The sequence below is a fragment of the Parasteatoda tepidariorum genome, chromosome 2, assembly GCF_982258835.1.
Source record: "Parasteatoda tepidariorum strain Cologne lab strain chromosome 2, Ptep-v5.0, whole genome shotgun sequence".
Classification (NCBI taxonomy): Eukaryota; Metazoa; Arthropoda; class Arachnida; order Araneae; family Theridiidae; genus Parasteatoda; species Parasteatoda tepidariorum.
In genome coordinates, this window is record NC_141756.1 from 32,805,003 (window position 1) to 32,819,193 (window position 14,191).

A 14,191-nucleotide genomic window follows, 5' to 3' on the forward strand; every position below is an offset into this window, starting at 1 on the left:
ATATTTCTTAGTTTACTTAAAATATTTTTAAAAATTTACACATAGCTATACCATTTACACATACCTATGATGACCTGGAGAAGTAAATCAAAATTTACAAATATGTCTTCCTTTTTTGAGTTTATGATTATAACAACTGTTTACTGATAAAAAATGAATATTAATCATGAATATAAGCTTATAAAGTATATCTCTGGCTCTCCTTTACAAACAAATAAAATAAACTGTGTTTTTAAGTTCCACCTTTGAAAATTTGATTTCCGGAAACTTCTGTGATCAATGATTTTTTTAAACGTCTGGACCTTCGATCTCCGGAAACTGTTAGCAAAAAGTCCGGAAAACCGGATTTTTTCCGGAGCACAATCAGCCCTGCAAATCCCCTGCCATGCTTATGTAAGAAAGCTCATATACTCCCCCCCCCTGCTTTCCACTTAACTTAAACATTTATTATAGTAATCCAATTTTAGGATTAAATTCAAATAAAAGGTTTTGAATGATTGAAGATTTGAGAATTTTTGAAGAAAAAAAATTTGCACAAAACTAAATTCACATTTTCATTCATTTTATAATAGTGTTTCGGGATCTTAAATGTTTTCCTTCTGTGGTCAAATCTCTAGACAGCTGAAGAAATGTTTCCAATTCTTTCTTTTCTCAAATTTAATACCAAATTTGAAAATTTTTCAATTTTCAATTTTTTTGCAACACTTTTCATTTGTAATAAAAAATAACTAATAGTAAATTATTTTAATGTCTTACCTAAGCATCGCTCATATCCCTCCCCCACCCCAGTCCTCAAAAATAAGCAAATCATAAACTCTTTCTCTTAGGTGCTTGCATAACATTTAAACTGCCCTTACTACACAGATTTTTAAATATACTAACAGAAAACTAATCTTAGTCAATAGCCATCAGAACAATTAATTTTAAAGCAACTGGAAAATTGAACTAATGAAGTCACTTCTCAAACCTTTGCAAAATAATCCAGTTTTATTAAAATATTTTGTATGTAAAAAAATTCTTTAAAAAGAAACAATTTGTATTACAAAAATATTACAAAGTCACTTCAACAAAATTTTTCTAAACAAAAGAATACATTTTACTTCTTTAAGTTCGCTTAAAAATCCATAATCCATTTAAAATCAGTTTTACAATTATAAATTATCTACCACCACGAATTGTATACAAATATATTAACAGCAACATTTTTATTAATATATTATCTAGTGAATTGGATATATGAAAATCTTGAATCACGTTTAATAAAACTGAGGCATTTATTAAAATTTGATCGTTTAATTCCAAAACAATTTGTTGGGATATTATTAAAATAATAATAACAATAGAAGTTATTCTTTGGACAAAAGAGATATACTCAAAAATGTCTTTAATTTCCTAATTACTTTTAGAGACATTCAAAAAGATGCAAAAAGCAAAGTTAACTTTAGGAAGCTATTTTCTTTGATTATAGTTCTATGAACCATATTTCCCAAATTAAGGCTTATTTTGAGAAGGAGTATCTTAAATATGATAACAAAATTTGTAGAAAAAATATTGCATCGTGATACAGGGAAATTAGATCAAAAGTTAATCTTGGTCTTCATTTTCTGTGCACTATATACCTTAAGAGTACTTATAAAAAATTGTAAATCATACTTAAGAAAAAAAATTTATAACCCAGGATAAAAATGAAAGAGAGGTATACCATGAACAAGATGGCTAGATAATGTGGGAAAGTATCTGAGAGGTGAGGGAGAAAATAGTTAGAGAGCAGGAGGATTTGTCATATTGAGATAAATAAAGTTGCCTGATCCAGCCATGACTTTGAATAAGCTGTAGTGCTGGTAGAAAAAGAAGAAAGTTAAAATATTCATTAAATGGGTTAATTCATTAATAAAGGTAAAATAGCTAGTCATTGTCCTCAATAAAGTCACATAAATATTTATATTTTGGAATTTTTAAAAAGGAATACAAATGCTATTTATCAAAATGTTCAAATTTTGATTCGCTGTCACCGCTTTAAATAGTTTACAAATTAAATATTTTTACTTACAAAAAGTACAAATACAAAAATAAGGATGTGTACATACTAAACTTTTGAAAATCTCAACATTATTTGACTTTAAATAGAGATCATTTCTTCTTCCCTTTTAGATTTTCGATATACTTTTCCAAAACTGCTTGAATGGAGTCTTGGGAAATGAATTTAACAATCGACTCCTGCTCTTCTTTCTCATATGATATCAACTCATCCACAAAAGGTTTACGCAGGCTGTTTTTGGTCATCTTAAAAGCAATTTCTACAAAAAAAAAAACATGGTTTAAAATATAAATATAGGCCACATACAAATATTGTTATACTTGGAGGAAACTTGTAAAATTGTGGCAATTTAAGACGAGGAGGGAAAGCCAAACATGAAATACAGGGATTGGAGAAAATTATGGAAACTCTTCTATACTAACACATTTCTCAAGAAATACTTAAGAGAATTAATTTATAACTTCAGAAGTGCTTAGATCATGTGATTTTTTATGCATATCAATGAAGTTCAAAGCTTTCAGAAGTTTGATGGATGGGTAATGAATTACGAACAAAAAAGAAAGTTCTTGAACATTAATATAAAAAAATATAGCAATAAGCTTATAGCTTGTATAAATTATTTCAGTAATAATACGCAATAACTGCACGAAATTTTGTAACCTCTGCTCAAAACATTTAAGGAGATACGAGATACGGACATTTTTATAAAAAAACTAATATTTTTGCTTTGTGATTTTTTTTTACTGTAACTACAGAAATATTCATTAAAATTTAAAGAAAATTTTTAAAGCAAATTTTATTAATATTTTCAGAAAAAAAAACATTGAAAATTGCGCAGCATAAATGTATTTTAAGAAATTCTTTCACACATCGCATGCATGGAAAACATTAAAACAATTTTATTTACTAATTTTGTTCTGAATCGTATTTGGTAACTCATTAAAAAAATCCGATTTGAATATCTTGAAACTTTAAAAAGTATAATATATAGTCAAATTTTTAAAATTCGATTTCTCAAATATTATTTGACGCATTTTGCTCAAATTTTGTATTTTGTCATATAAAATTATATTTTTTAAAATTATGTAAAAAAATTGCATAACAAATAATTTAATAAGTTTTGGACTATTATTAAATAAAATAATAAATATTTACTAAAAGTCATATTTTACATGGAATTACCTTTGGATAAACAAATTTTATAATGGTGTCCAAAAATGTTTCAATTAGCTTCAAAAGTTCTCGAGGTATGGCGAAGTGTGTAAGAAGTAAAATTAACATTAAGGGGTCCAAGCTTTGAACCACTCTCATGAACAAACCAGTGGGACATTATTTCCCAGATTGCAACTACCCCCTATATTTTGGTGATATCATTGGGTCCTTGAACTTGAAGATCTGATCATTAGATGAAAAGTTATTTAGGATAGTCCATTTATCTTTTTTGCATTGTTCATTTTCTCCTTAGTAATGGTTAAATATTTTATTAATAAACAAAAGTGATCCTAACTCTTAGTGAATTTATGGTTACTACCAACAGATTTATAAAATAGTTTAAAAAAGAAATACGTATAATAATAGCAATATGACTCAATTCAAGGATCAATATGACTCAAATCAAGGTTAATTCAAGGATTAGTACAGTCTAAACTTAAAAGGAGCCAAACGAACGAAGAGTACAGGTGACATTTCAGAATTTTTTTTTAAAATTTATTGTGGAAAATTATTTTTTCAGTCTTATTCAAATATACAACATTCATTTATTTTATCAAGCCTTTTTCATTCTGAATCCATCTTAGTGGGTGAGCGATGAAAAGTATAAACTGAGCGCTTTTGGAATGGAAAAACAATCAAAGTTCATTTGGGAAGAAACAATTGATGAGTAACCTTAAGAAACCTGCTTTTTGGCAGCAAATTAAAATGATAAGTATACAAATACTATGACACAAACAGCTTAAATGTAGTTAGTTAGAGATTTCTAGATTACAGCAATTAGAAGTTAACAGGCAAGAAACAAGGGCAAGGCATAGTCTTCAATTCTTATTGTGAGGATCACTAATTCAAATTTGCAAAATGTCACCAAGAACATTAATCCCTTAAGCTCTTCTTCATACATTATTTAACATACCAGGAATTTTTAAGAATTGCTCCATCTGTTCCTCAGCTTTTTCCTGTAATTGAGCAGGAGAATCTACAACTTCGTGAATCATGTTCAATTTCAGAGCTTCTTCTGCAGTAAACAATGTTCCCCATTTCAGAGCATTTTCAGCATTACGAAAACCAATAGTGTTGACAAATACACTCTCAAACCTTAAAATATACAATGTTTAAATTATTCAATGTTTAAATGTTGTTCATCCATAACTTTAAATCATCTGAGAATTTTATAAGGAGACCATAAAAAATTATCTGATAAAGTAGTATTCCTTTTTAATATATTACTATATTTCTTTAACAAAAATCAATCAAGTAAAGCTTGGCGTAAAAAAAAGACAATATTTCTTCAAAAGTGCTCATTTTCAGGGCAGATTTTGTTAGTATTTTTTATTACAGAACTATACCTGACTTATTAGTACTATACCTTATTTTCAAAAGTCGAGATATTACAAAATTTTAATTAAATGTATTTTATTAATTTAATGTCTTTCACTCAGTTAAGCCGTCATTTATCTTTAAATGGAAGATATTGAAAGTATAACCAGCCACATTTCATTTATCTGAATCTGTTCTTCAGTTACATTTCAGCCAATGTGAAAAAAATAATATGGAATATGTTACATTTCAACCAAGAAACAAATATCTTGCAAATGTTTCAAATCTGACAGATCTATGGGAAAGAGTCAATTAAAGAAAATAAATAATAAAAACAAACAAACAAGTAAGCAAAAAAATATTTACATCTGTTACTGTGGTAACAAATATTGTTTTATATCATATTAGACATAGCATTTCAAGGGCTGCTAGTAAATTTGGACCTTAAAAGTTGGTACTTATATCACAATACAGGGCTCATTTTATATATCTATTAATTTTTAAAAATACATTTTAAAAAAATATTTTCCAAATTAAAATACTAAAGAAAATAATGCAATTGTTGAATTGAACAACAATTATTGTTCAATATTGTTTCTGAATATATATAAATTAAAAATTTAAGATTTTTTAAGTTTTATTATGCACACAAGATGCACATACATAGAACCCATAATATAAGAAAAAACAGAAAAAAATAAGAGGAAAAAAGAATTTCAAAAGAAAGGGAAAAATTATGAAAATAATTAAAAATTTAAATTGAAATAATTTAATAAAAATTTAAAATTTGGTAATCCTGCAACTTAGTTACGAAAATATTTTTAAATCATTTTTGCAAGTCATTCTGTAAGTACACAGCATTTTTTTTCCTTCTCGCTTTGCATGTTATTGCTTGTTTTTTATTTGTTATTTTTAATATTTTTTTTTAATTTCTGTGATATTTTTACATGAGAAATTTGTGTTCACGAATCAATATCTTTTTTTTTCTGTGGTGCTCCTCTCACCATTGTATTGATTTATTTAACTTCGGCTTTATTTACACAATATTAAAAAGCACTATTTTTGCAAATATAATCATGTTGTAGAAAATACAAAATTATTTATTCAATGATATTATAAATAAATTTTAGCATTTATTAGTTATTTTTCAAAATGAGCTATGATAATATTGTAAAACAATTTATATCAAATTTAAGCAATCGAAAGATATGTCAAACAATAGGTGTGGTGTATATATACCCGTATATTCAGAAATATATATATATGCACACATACATACTTACTCAGAAACAACAATGAACAATAAATGATATAATGATATTCGATTCAGCAATTGTATTATTTAGTATTTTAAATGAAAATTGCAATTTCAAAAATTAAAAGATAAACAAAATAAATCATGTGTAGTAAATAAAAAATCATTCTCACTACATATAATTACTTATTGAGTATTGCCACAAATAAATAAATTTTTAGCATTTATCATTACTGATTTTTCAAAACAAACTATGCTCGTTTATTTGTTTTTATTAAAATCTATACCTATCCAGGTTGCAACAAAAATGCGACAGTCACAGACTCATTTGTGAAGACACGTGTGACTCTCGAGACACTGATACTCCCCCAGAGGTCTACATGAGATTACAATGAAACATTTAATTTTTGACCCTGAGATGAAAATATGACATATTCACATCTCAAGTTAGTCACACTGTGACCTTATTGAGAGATGAATAAGACACAGTTCCATCAGACTGTGACCCTGTTGAAACATGAATACGTCAAACGGTAACCCTTTTGAAACATTATTATGTTACATCTTCATCACACGTCACTGCAACAATTAAATGTCTTATTGTGGTCTCGTATAATAGAGTCTCCATGACTGTCCCACTATAGTAACAATCTGATAACGGCGCTATCAGGTTACTATCTACATTGACTTAAATATTATATAATTAAATATAATATAAACATAATAAAAACAACAACTCACCATTTAGGAGCAAATATTCCCTGTAAAGTAATAAAAAGGTATATTAAAAATAAGAACATTTCAAAAAATTCACACAGTACATTAAAAAAAAAAAAAAATCAAGAACCAACTATCAAAAATAAGCACTGTTTAAGAGCACTGTTCATATTAAAATTTTTTTTAAGGATTTTAAGAACCTATATGTACTATGTAGTCATGTTTTATTTTAAGCTAAAATATGTGAATTAATAAAATTCAACCAGATTATTTTGAAGTATAAGAAAAATTTCGCACCAGTCGAGTTTCGTTGAGGCCAATTGTAGTTCTAGGTTTCACCATGATACTATGATCACAACTAAGTGTGAGAATACAACCACCAGCTATAGCATGTCCCTAAGTAAAAGAAAGTATTTAAGTGTCATTCTATATAAATTGTTCTATAACTACCACTAATAACTCAGTGAGAAGTCTTATATTTGGAATCATCATTACTTTCACAAATACAGCAAATAGATTTTTCTGAATAATGGATCATTAAGGTAAGCAAACATCAAAACATGCATTATCCAATAAAAAAATAACAAATCAATGATAGTTGACATCAACTTTACACAACGTTTTCAAGTGGGTTGAATGACATTTAATTAACTAAAGAATGTTTAACATAATAATATAAATAAAAGTCAGCAGATGACAATCTAAATTTCCTCTTTCATGAATAAAAAATGTTTTTTTTTTTCACTTTTTACCATTTGACCAAAAAAAATAAGCAGCATAAATAATCTGATAAAAACAACATTAATAACGAGTCTATTATATTGATAAATTAACAATTTAATTTTAAAAAAAATTAATATAAAATAGGGAATAGAATTGAGTTCAAAACATTTATAAATTGAAAGGAAGCAAAATTTGTCTGCTGGTGTATTTTTTTTTCAAACACTATAAATATTATTAATATAAAAACTTAATAAAGACTATTAATATTAAAACTATTAATATCAGGCACTTCATTAATATTCATAGTTTATTCTTCTCCCTGTTTTTTTTCCCCCTGTACTGCTCTTGTCTTTCAATAAGTCTTTTAGTGTGCTTATTGTAGAAGAATAAGTGTTTAGCTATTGGAAAAGAAGCAGGAAAAAATAAAAAATATTATTTTACTGATAATTTTTTTAAACACATCACGTGCGTAAAAAACAAAGGATTCTTTTTTTTAAAAAAAGAAAAGATATTTTTTATTTTAAATGCTAGAAAGTGTCCGGAAAATAGACATTTTATATTAAGGGTTGTGATTACATGATATCCTGTTTAATTTTTAATACTAATGTAGGGAAATTTATGGGTCAGAATTTAATTACAATGATACATATAATTAAACTCCTTTATGAACAGTTGGAACAAAAAATGTTATCAAAATTACTCATAAAAATAAAAATTTACAAGTATAATTAAAACTGAAAATTGTTTCCACAATAATACTAATAAATTAAAAATTTACATTAACAGCTGCAACAGTTATGAGTGGTGTTACATATAGTGTCTTCCACATATTTTGGAGAGCTGTCCAGAACTGTTTCAGTCGTTCTTTCTCAGGCTTGTACATTTCATTTATGTCCAATCCAGCAGAAAATATAGTAGGAGAACTCTAAAAATTTTAAAATAATTTATTTAAATACAATACTTATTCGATAATATTAACTTTATTTCCTTTAATAGAGATTTTTTTTTAATAAACTATCTAAAACTATTATATTTATTTATTAGTTCTAAAACTATTTTTGTAGCCATAAAATTACAGTGCATACAATACTTAGAGGCAGTAATAAAACTATTCCTATTTATTATACTCAGGATTACTATTACTTAAAAACTTATTTTACAAATTTAAATCTGTTCTTATTTTGTAATCTACACATTAAAAAAATAATAATAAAAATGTATATAAAAAAATATAAAATTTTAGTTGTTTAAAATTTCATAAAAACCATCATCAATCAAAATTCTATTGCTTCATCTATAACTTTACTCCTGGTGAAATACCAACTTGAATATTAAATATTTTTTTATTACACAAAGTTATATTAGGTTTATTTTTTCGATAATTCAAAGACATTTTTGCTCTACTAGCATTAAAGTTCAATGATATGTCAATTTTTACTTATTTTTTATATAAAGTTTGATAAATCTTTAGCAATTTCAAAAAGATATCCAATGAACAGCATAGGAATTGAAAAAAAAAAAAAAAACAACTTTCAGAGGTGGTGAAAATATGACAATAAAAAGGAAGAAAGTTTATCTTAATTTCTCTTCATTTCATAACTGTTTAGACAAAATCACTGAATAAGTACTAAAGCAGCCACATTTTGAAGATAAGAAACCTAAAATGATTCTCTTTCTTCATTTTTGGTACTTCTTCAATAGCATTGAGTGATTAATTCCCTTCTTACTCACTATACTTCTTCAGATGGTACTGTTATTACGGTCTGCAGTTCCTCAGGGTGCTAATTTGAAATGGTTGATGAAAATTTAAACTCTTTTGTTTTGGAAATGTGAGATGTTTGATGAAAGTCAGGACATAAAAAGATTTCATATTAAAAAAAATTAATATGTCAATATGTATCTTTCAAATGTATGTTTCAATTTTGTGGAAGTTGCAGCTCTAATAAAATAGCTATTTGCTAGCCTCTGATAAAGGTATTTTGAATGAAGGCATGTATCTAACATTAGATGATTTCAAACATAACTAAAGCTTTAAAACAAGGAAAAAACAGAGTTCTCAAAAGTTTAAGTGTCAATAATAAATCTAAACCTATTTATTAAATAGAAAAGAGTAACAGAAAGATGTATATCACTACTCATTTTCTCCAAACACTCTTTTAATAGTTTTGAGGGGGGGGGGGAGAAGAAAAAGAAAATGGCAAGAATGATAATTATATTTTATTCAGTTTCAGATTAGAAGAATATTCAATCCCTTGAAGCATGTTTTGGCTCCAGATGATGCTTTAAATTATCAAAGTTTAATTGTATTCATAAATTGTGCCTCGTCGTATCATATTTTTCAACACTCATTTAATTTCAGAATAGTCATAGAAAAATTATTACATCGCTTTTGCTTCTTCAGAGGTAAAGTCAGTGAAGAAAAATGGAAAATAGAAATAAAATATAACATAGGAAACATAGAAATAAGACAAAGGAAACTTAATTTATTTGATTAAATATAATTTAAAAAAAATTTCAGTTTTATAAAAAATAGTTTAATTTCAAACCAAACATTTACAGCAATCACTTTGAATTTTTTCTAGTTTTTATGACTTTCATGATAAATTAGAATATAAATAAATTGGGTACATAAATGAAATAAATTAGAAGCCAATTAAAAGAGAAAAGAAAAATTCCCATTGTGAGTAAACAGTGGAAAAATAATTTTGAGTGTCCTGTATCCACATATGATTAACAGTGTAATTAGAATATATTATTTATTATTAAGGTTTTCACTGACTTAAGAGTACTTGTTCTATATATTGACTTAAGAGTACTTGTGGAAAAAATATTAGATAGTATCTTATTAACCCTTTAACAGTAATCAAGCTAAAATTAACAAGTCATATTACTTTAAATTACAAAAAGTGCAAGAATTTGCAATCAATGTTCAACAAATACAGAGTTATTGCATCATAGAATAGAATACCCATTTTACATTTGTAAATATTATTTTAGAAATGAAAATGTTCTTAAATAAATATACCATGATTACAGTTAAAAGAATAAATGCTAAAAATATTTTTTTTCTTCATATTATTAAATTAAAGAGTTAATGCTCTTGGATATCATAATCAGGTTTCACTTCGGATGCAGTATATCTTGCTGAACTCTACACAATTTTCAAAACTGTCATAGTTTTTGGTTTATTTGAAATATAAATGAGAGTGTAAAAATAATATATATAGCGGTAATTTAAAGTGTTCTTACTGTTTATAGCAAACATGTATTTTTATTCAATTTAGTCATTTCAAGAAAATTGTTTTGTTTTCCATAAAAAATTGCCATATAAAGACAGAAACTTGCTTGAAAGCGCATTCATCATTATGCTATTTTTGTAATTTTTTTAATTCTATAATACACTGGTTATCATAAATTAAGGAAAATTCACAAAAATCGCGATAACTCAAGAAATTACACATGGAATTTTATGAAACTTACCCACAATATACAACACATAGTAAGGTATTAAACAACATAAAAAGAAATTATCAGACATTAATAGTAGTATAGAAATTAGCACATGTATAAAATAAACAAATTGGAAGTATCGGTTTGCAATAGAAAAAGTACCTTTAATATGGAATATGATTGCCTCTAGAAGCAATACAGCACAAACAGCGATGTGTGATGCTTTCAATTATGCGGTCTATCAGTTCAATAGGAAGTGAGAGCCATTGCTCTTGTAAAGCAGTTGCAAGCGTGGCAAGGGTCTGAGGGGGCGGATTGATGGCAGATACACGCCTCCCTAGAGCATCCCAAACGTGCTCGATAGGATTCAAGTCCGGGGATCGAGCTGGCCACTCCATGCGAGTAATTGTTTCCTGTTGAAGATAATCATCAACAATGCGAGCTCTGTGTGGTCTTGCATTATCGTCCTGTAACAGGAAGCAATCACCAATTGCCCCGGCATATGGGCGCACATAAGCATCAAGGATGTTGTCTCGATAAACCTGAGCATTCACGGTTCCCCTTGGAAAGACATGGAGGTATGTGCGCCCTCCTAAGGATACGCCTCCCCAAACACAGACACTGCCTCTTCCGTATGCATCTCTTTCACGGATGTTTGATGGATGATAACGGGTCCCAGGTTCTCTCCATATCAAATAACGTCTACTGTCACTTTCTAGACTAAACCTGGACTCATCCGTAAAGAGAACAGGCCTCCATTGATCTGACGTCCAGTGGACATGTTGTCGGGCCCACTGCAAACGGTCTCTCCTATGGCGTGATGTGAGCGGCACGCAAATGGCTGGTCGTCTCGCATACAGACCACCTTCGTGGAGCCTTCTGCGCACAGTTGACGTTGACACCAACCTTCCGGTGGCTGCAGCAAGAGAGGATCTAAGATGTGTCGGAGTAGCGGTTCTATTCCTGCGTGCACTTAATGTCAAATATCGGTCATCGGCACTGGTCGTAACAGTTGGCCGTCCTTGACTGAACCTCCTAGATGCCGAATCTGTGGTTTGAAATTGCCTCCAAAGTCTATGAACCACAGATGGACTCACATTTAGCCATCTGGCCACTTCTGATTGACTCTGCCCTGCCTCTAGTCTCCCGATGGCTCTCCATCGTAGTTCTTCAGGCAAATGATGCCTAGAGGTCATTATTACGAATTGGCTATCTCAGATTTTCAATGTCGCAATCACAGTAAAATTTGTGTGCTTTCTCTCAAACTTGGACTTTTATGCTCCAGGCAGATGACGTAAGCCGAGTGCAGCGCCACTAATTTGCATATTGCAATTTTACTCAGCTACTCTTAGTGGACAACATATGCAAATTTTGCACGGTTTGGCTTACTTTTGAAAGAGTTATCGCTATTTTTGTGATTTTTCCTTAATTTATGATAACCAGTGTATTATCATTCATCTATTTAAAATATGAAATTTAAAAGAAATTTTGTTTTCAGTGTTAAAATTAATATACGTAGTAGTATAATCAAAATCAAACATGTAAATTATTTTTCAGCAGCATTTCATTATAAAAAAATGCTTAGAACATAAAATATTTCATTTATTTATTTGACACTGAAGTAAGTACTCAACATACAACACTTAACTAAGCTAAACCATCTACCCACTTTACCCCACCTCAGAAAACAAATCATAATAAATAGAATTTTGAAATTTATTCTTAAATTTCTGGGTAGATCTGCTCTGTAGTTATCCGTCTACCATTTTAAACTGAAATTGATAGTTTTCGACAGCTTTTAATGACATTAGAAGAACATTCATCAACATACTAAACTAGCATACTATATAAGATCATAAACAGATAGTTCCTAAACATAAAATTTTTTTTATCTGTTTCTAACACTGAAATTAAAATGATTTTCCCAATCCTAGAAAATGTTTCTAAAAATTTTAAACATATTATCTAAATTTAAAAGGAGAAAATATATGTTTAATAACATTTACCCACTTTACCCCATGTACCCACTTCACCCTGCCTGACACTATATCTCTTAATTTACCAATTGTTTTCTGTCTTCTTTACAATGATTAGATTTAGATTTGTTTCAGCTACAAAAATGACAGTGTGATCTGTACACAAAGGCTTGGACTCTAAAAAATTGCTTTAAGCAGAATGGGATAAATTAAAGGTAGAAGCCTTGCGGCCCAGTGCTAAAAATTTAAATGAGCATTTGCCACTGTGCATCATCGCAAAAGGCAGTCACTTTATGATCAATAAATTTTTTTTATTAGTAAAAGTCTAATTTATTTATTTTTAATCTAAATTAAATTTTAAATTTCATATTAAAATATAAAAATAAGTCATATTAAAAAATGTTTGTTCATTTTTTTTTTAACACATCCTATAATAGCAAAGTTTACAGCAAAGTCATAAAAATATACTTACAGATGACAAAATCATGCCTCTGAATTTTTTTCCTTCGAGTTCCTTAATGACTGATGTCAATTCATTTAGAAATTCTAGATTTAAACTATTAGCTGGTAATCTTTGCATTGTTACACATGCAGTTTCTGAAACAAAAGTAAGGTTAGGTACTTATATGAAATTTGAGAGGTATTTCTAAAAGAGTACTAAACAATAGACTAAATAATTGCATTGCTAAAATAATCACCAAGGCACCAAAGGAATATTGAATATATATAGAGAGAGATGTTCCCCTGGGGAAGACTTTGAGTTTTACCCTTCAAATTGGTCTTATTCTCTGCTTTTCTTTTTTTGAATTTTTTACATGCTACTATCGAGAATGCATCAAAACTAGAAGATTTATCTGGCTCTGGTAGACGTGGAAAACCTTCCAGAACTTTTTAAATATGTTTAAAGAAAGATATTTGAAACAATTACGATAATTAATTTATCATGCAGAATACTATTTTAACGACTTCATAAATAAAACTTAAGTTGAATAGCAAATAAATTAGATCTATCAACAACAACAACAAAAAAAACTTTTTTTAAAGAGTTCAAACTAAATTTAATTACATAATATTGGTTCAATAATTCCAAAATATTTATTTTATTATTTAACAAGAACAAAACTAAGTTACTAAAATTTCTGATGTGCTAATTATTTAATCTCATTGCAAATAACAGGGATCTTAACTGGTCTATCAAACAATAATAAATTTATATACTCTTTGATTCATTTTCAACTACTTGGATCCACTTTTTTTCTTTACTTGTAGTACTTGAGTTAAACGAAGCATTATAGAGCAAGCTATGTGGTTTAATAAATGATCTCAAATAATTAGTTTTTGAAAGCATTGTAGCAAATCAATTAACGAAATTATTGAACTAATAAGCGATAACACCTTAAAAAAGAAGCGATAACAAGAAAACAAACACAAAAGGGGTATCACGATTGGGAAACTTATATAAAGTAAGATTTTGAGCTTGAAGCTTTCATTTGAGCATTTAAA

The 14,191-nt window shown here is 28.1% G+C and overlaps 1 protein-coding gene across 1 annotated transcript; it reads right to left on the reverse strand.

The window, feature by feature from the left end:
- Positions 1-968: 968 nt before the first annotated feature.
- On the reverse strand, positions 969-14,132 carry LOC107449625 (enoyl-CoA delta isomerase 1, mitochondrial). Its single transcript, XM_016065211.5, has 7 exons — positions 13,907-14,132; positions 13,161-13,285; positions 8,041-8,187; positions 6,837-6,935; positions 6,564-6,583; positions 4,164-4,345; positions 969-2,297 (listed from the first exon to the last, which is right to left on the reverse strand). Exons 1-7 carry the CDS (start codon positions 14,034-14,036, stop codon positions 2,131-2,133), a joined length of 870 nt encoding a protein of 289 aa, XP_015920697.1. The 5' UTR covers positions 14,037-14,132; the 3' UTR covers positions 969-2,130.
- Between the last annotated feature and the right edge of the window lie 59 nt (positions 14,133-14,191).

What these genes read in the sequence shown, in the direction of transcription:
- LOC107449625 (XM_016065211.5), bottom strand. Translation starts at nt 14,036, where the DNA reads ATGCTTTCAAAAACTAATTATTTGAGATCATTTATTAAACCACATAGC. An exon ending in GAGGCATGATTTTGTCATCT is followed by an intron (nt 8,188 to 13,160) that starts GTAAGTATATTT and finishes TAAAATTTTTAG; the next exon opens with AGTTCTCCTACTATATTTTC. An exon ending in TAACTGTTGCAGCTGTTAAT is followed by an intron (nt 6,936 to 8,040) that starts GTAAATTTTTAA and finishes TCTTTTACTTAG; the next exon opens with GGACATGCTATAGCTGGTGG.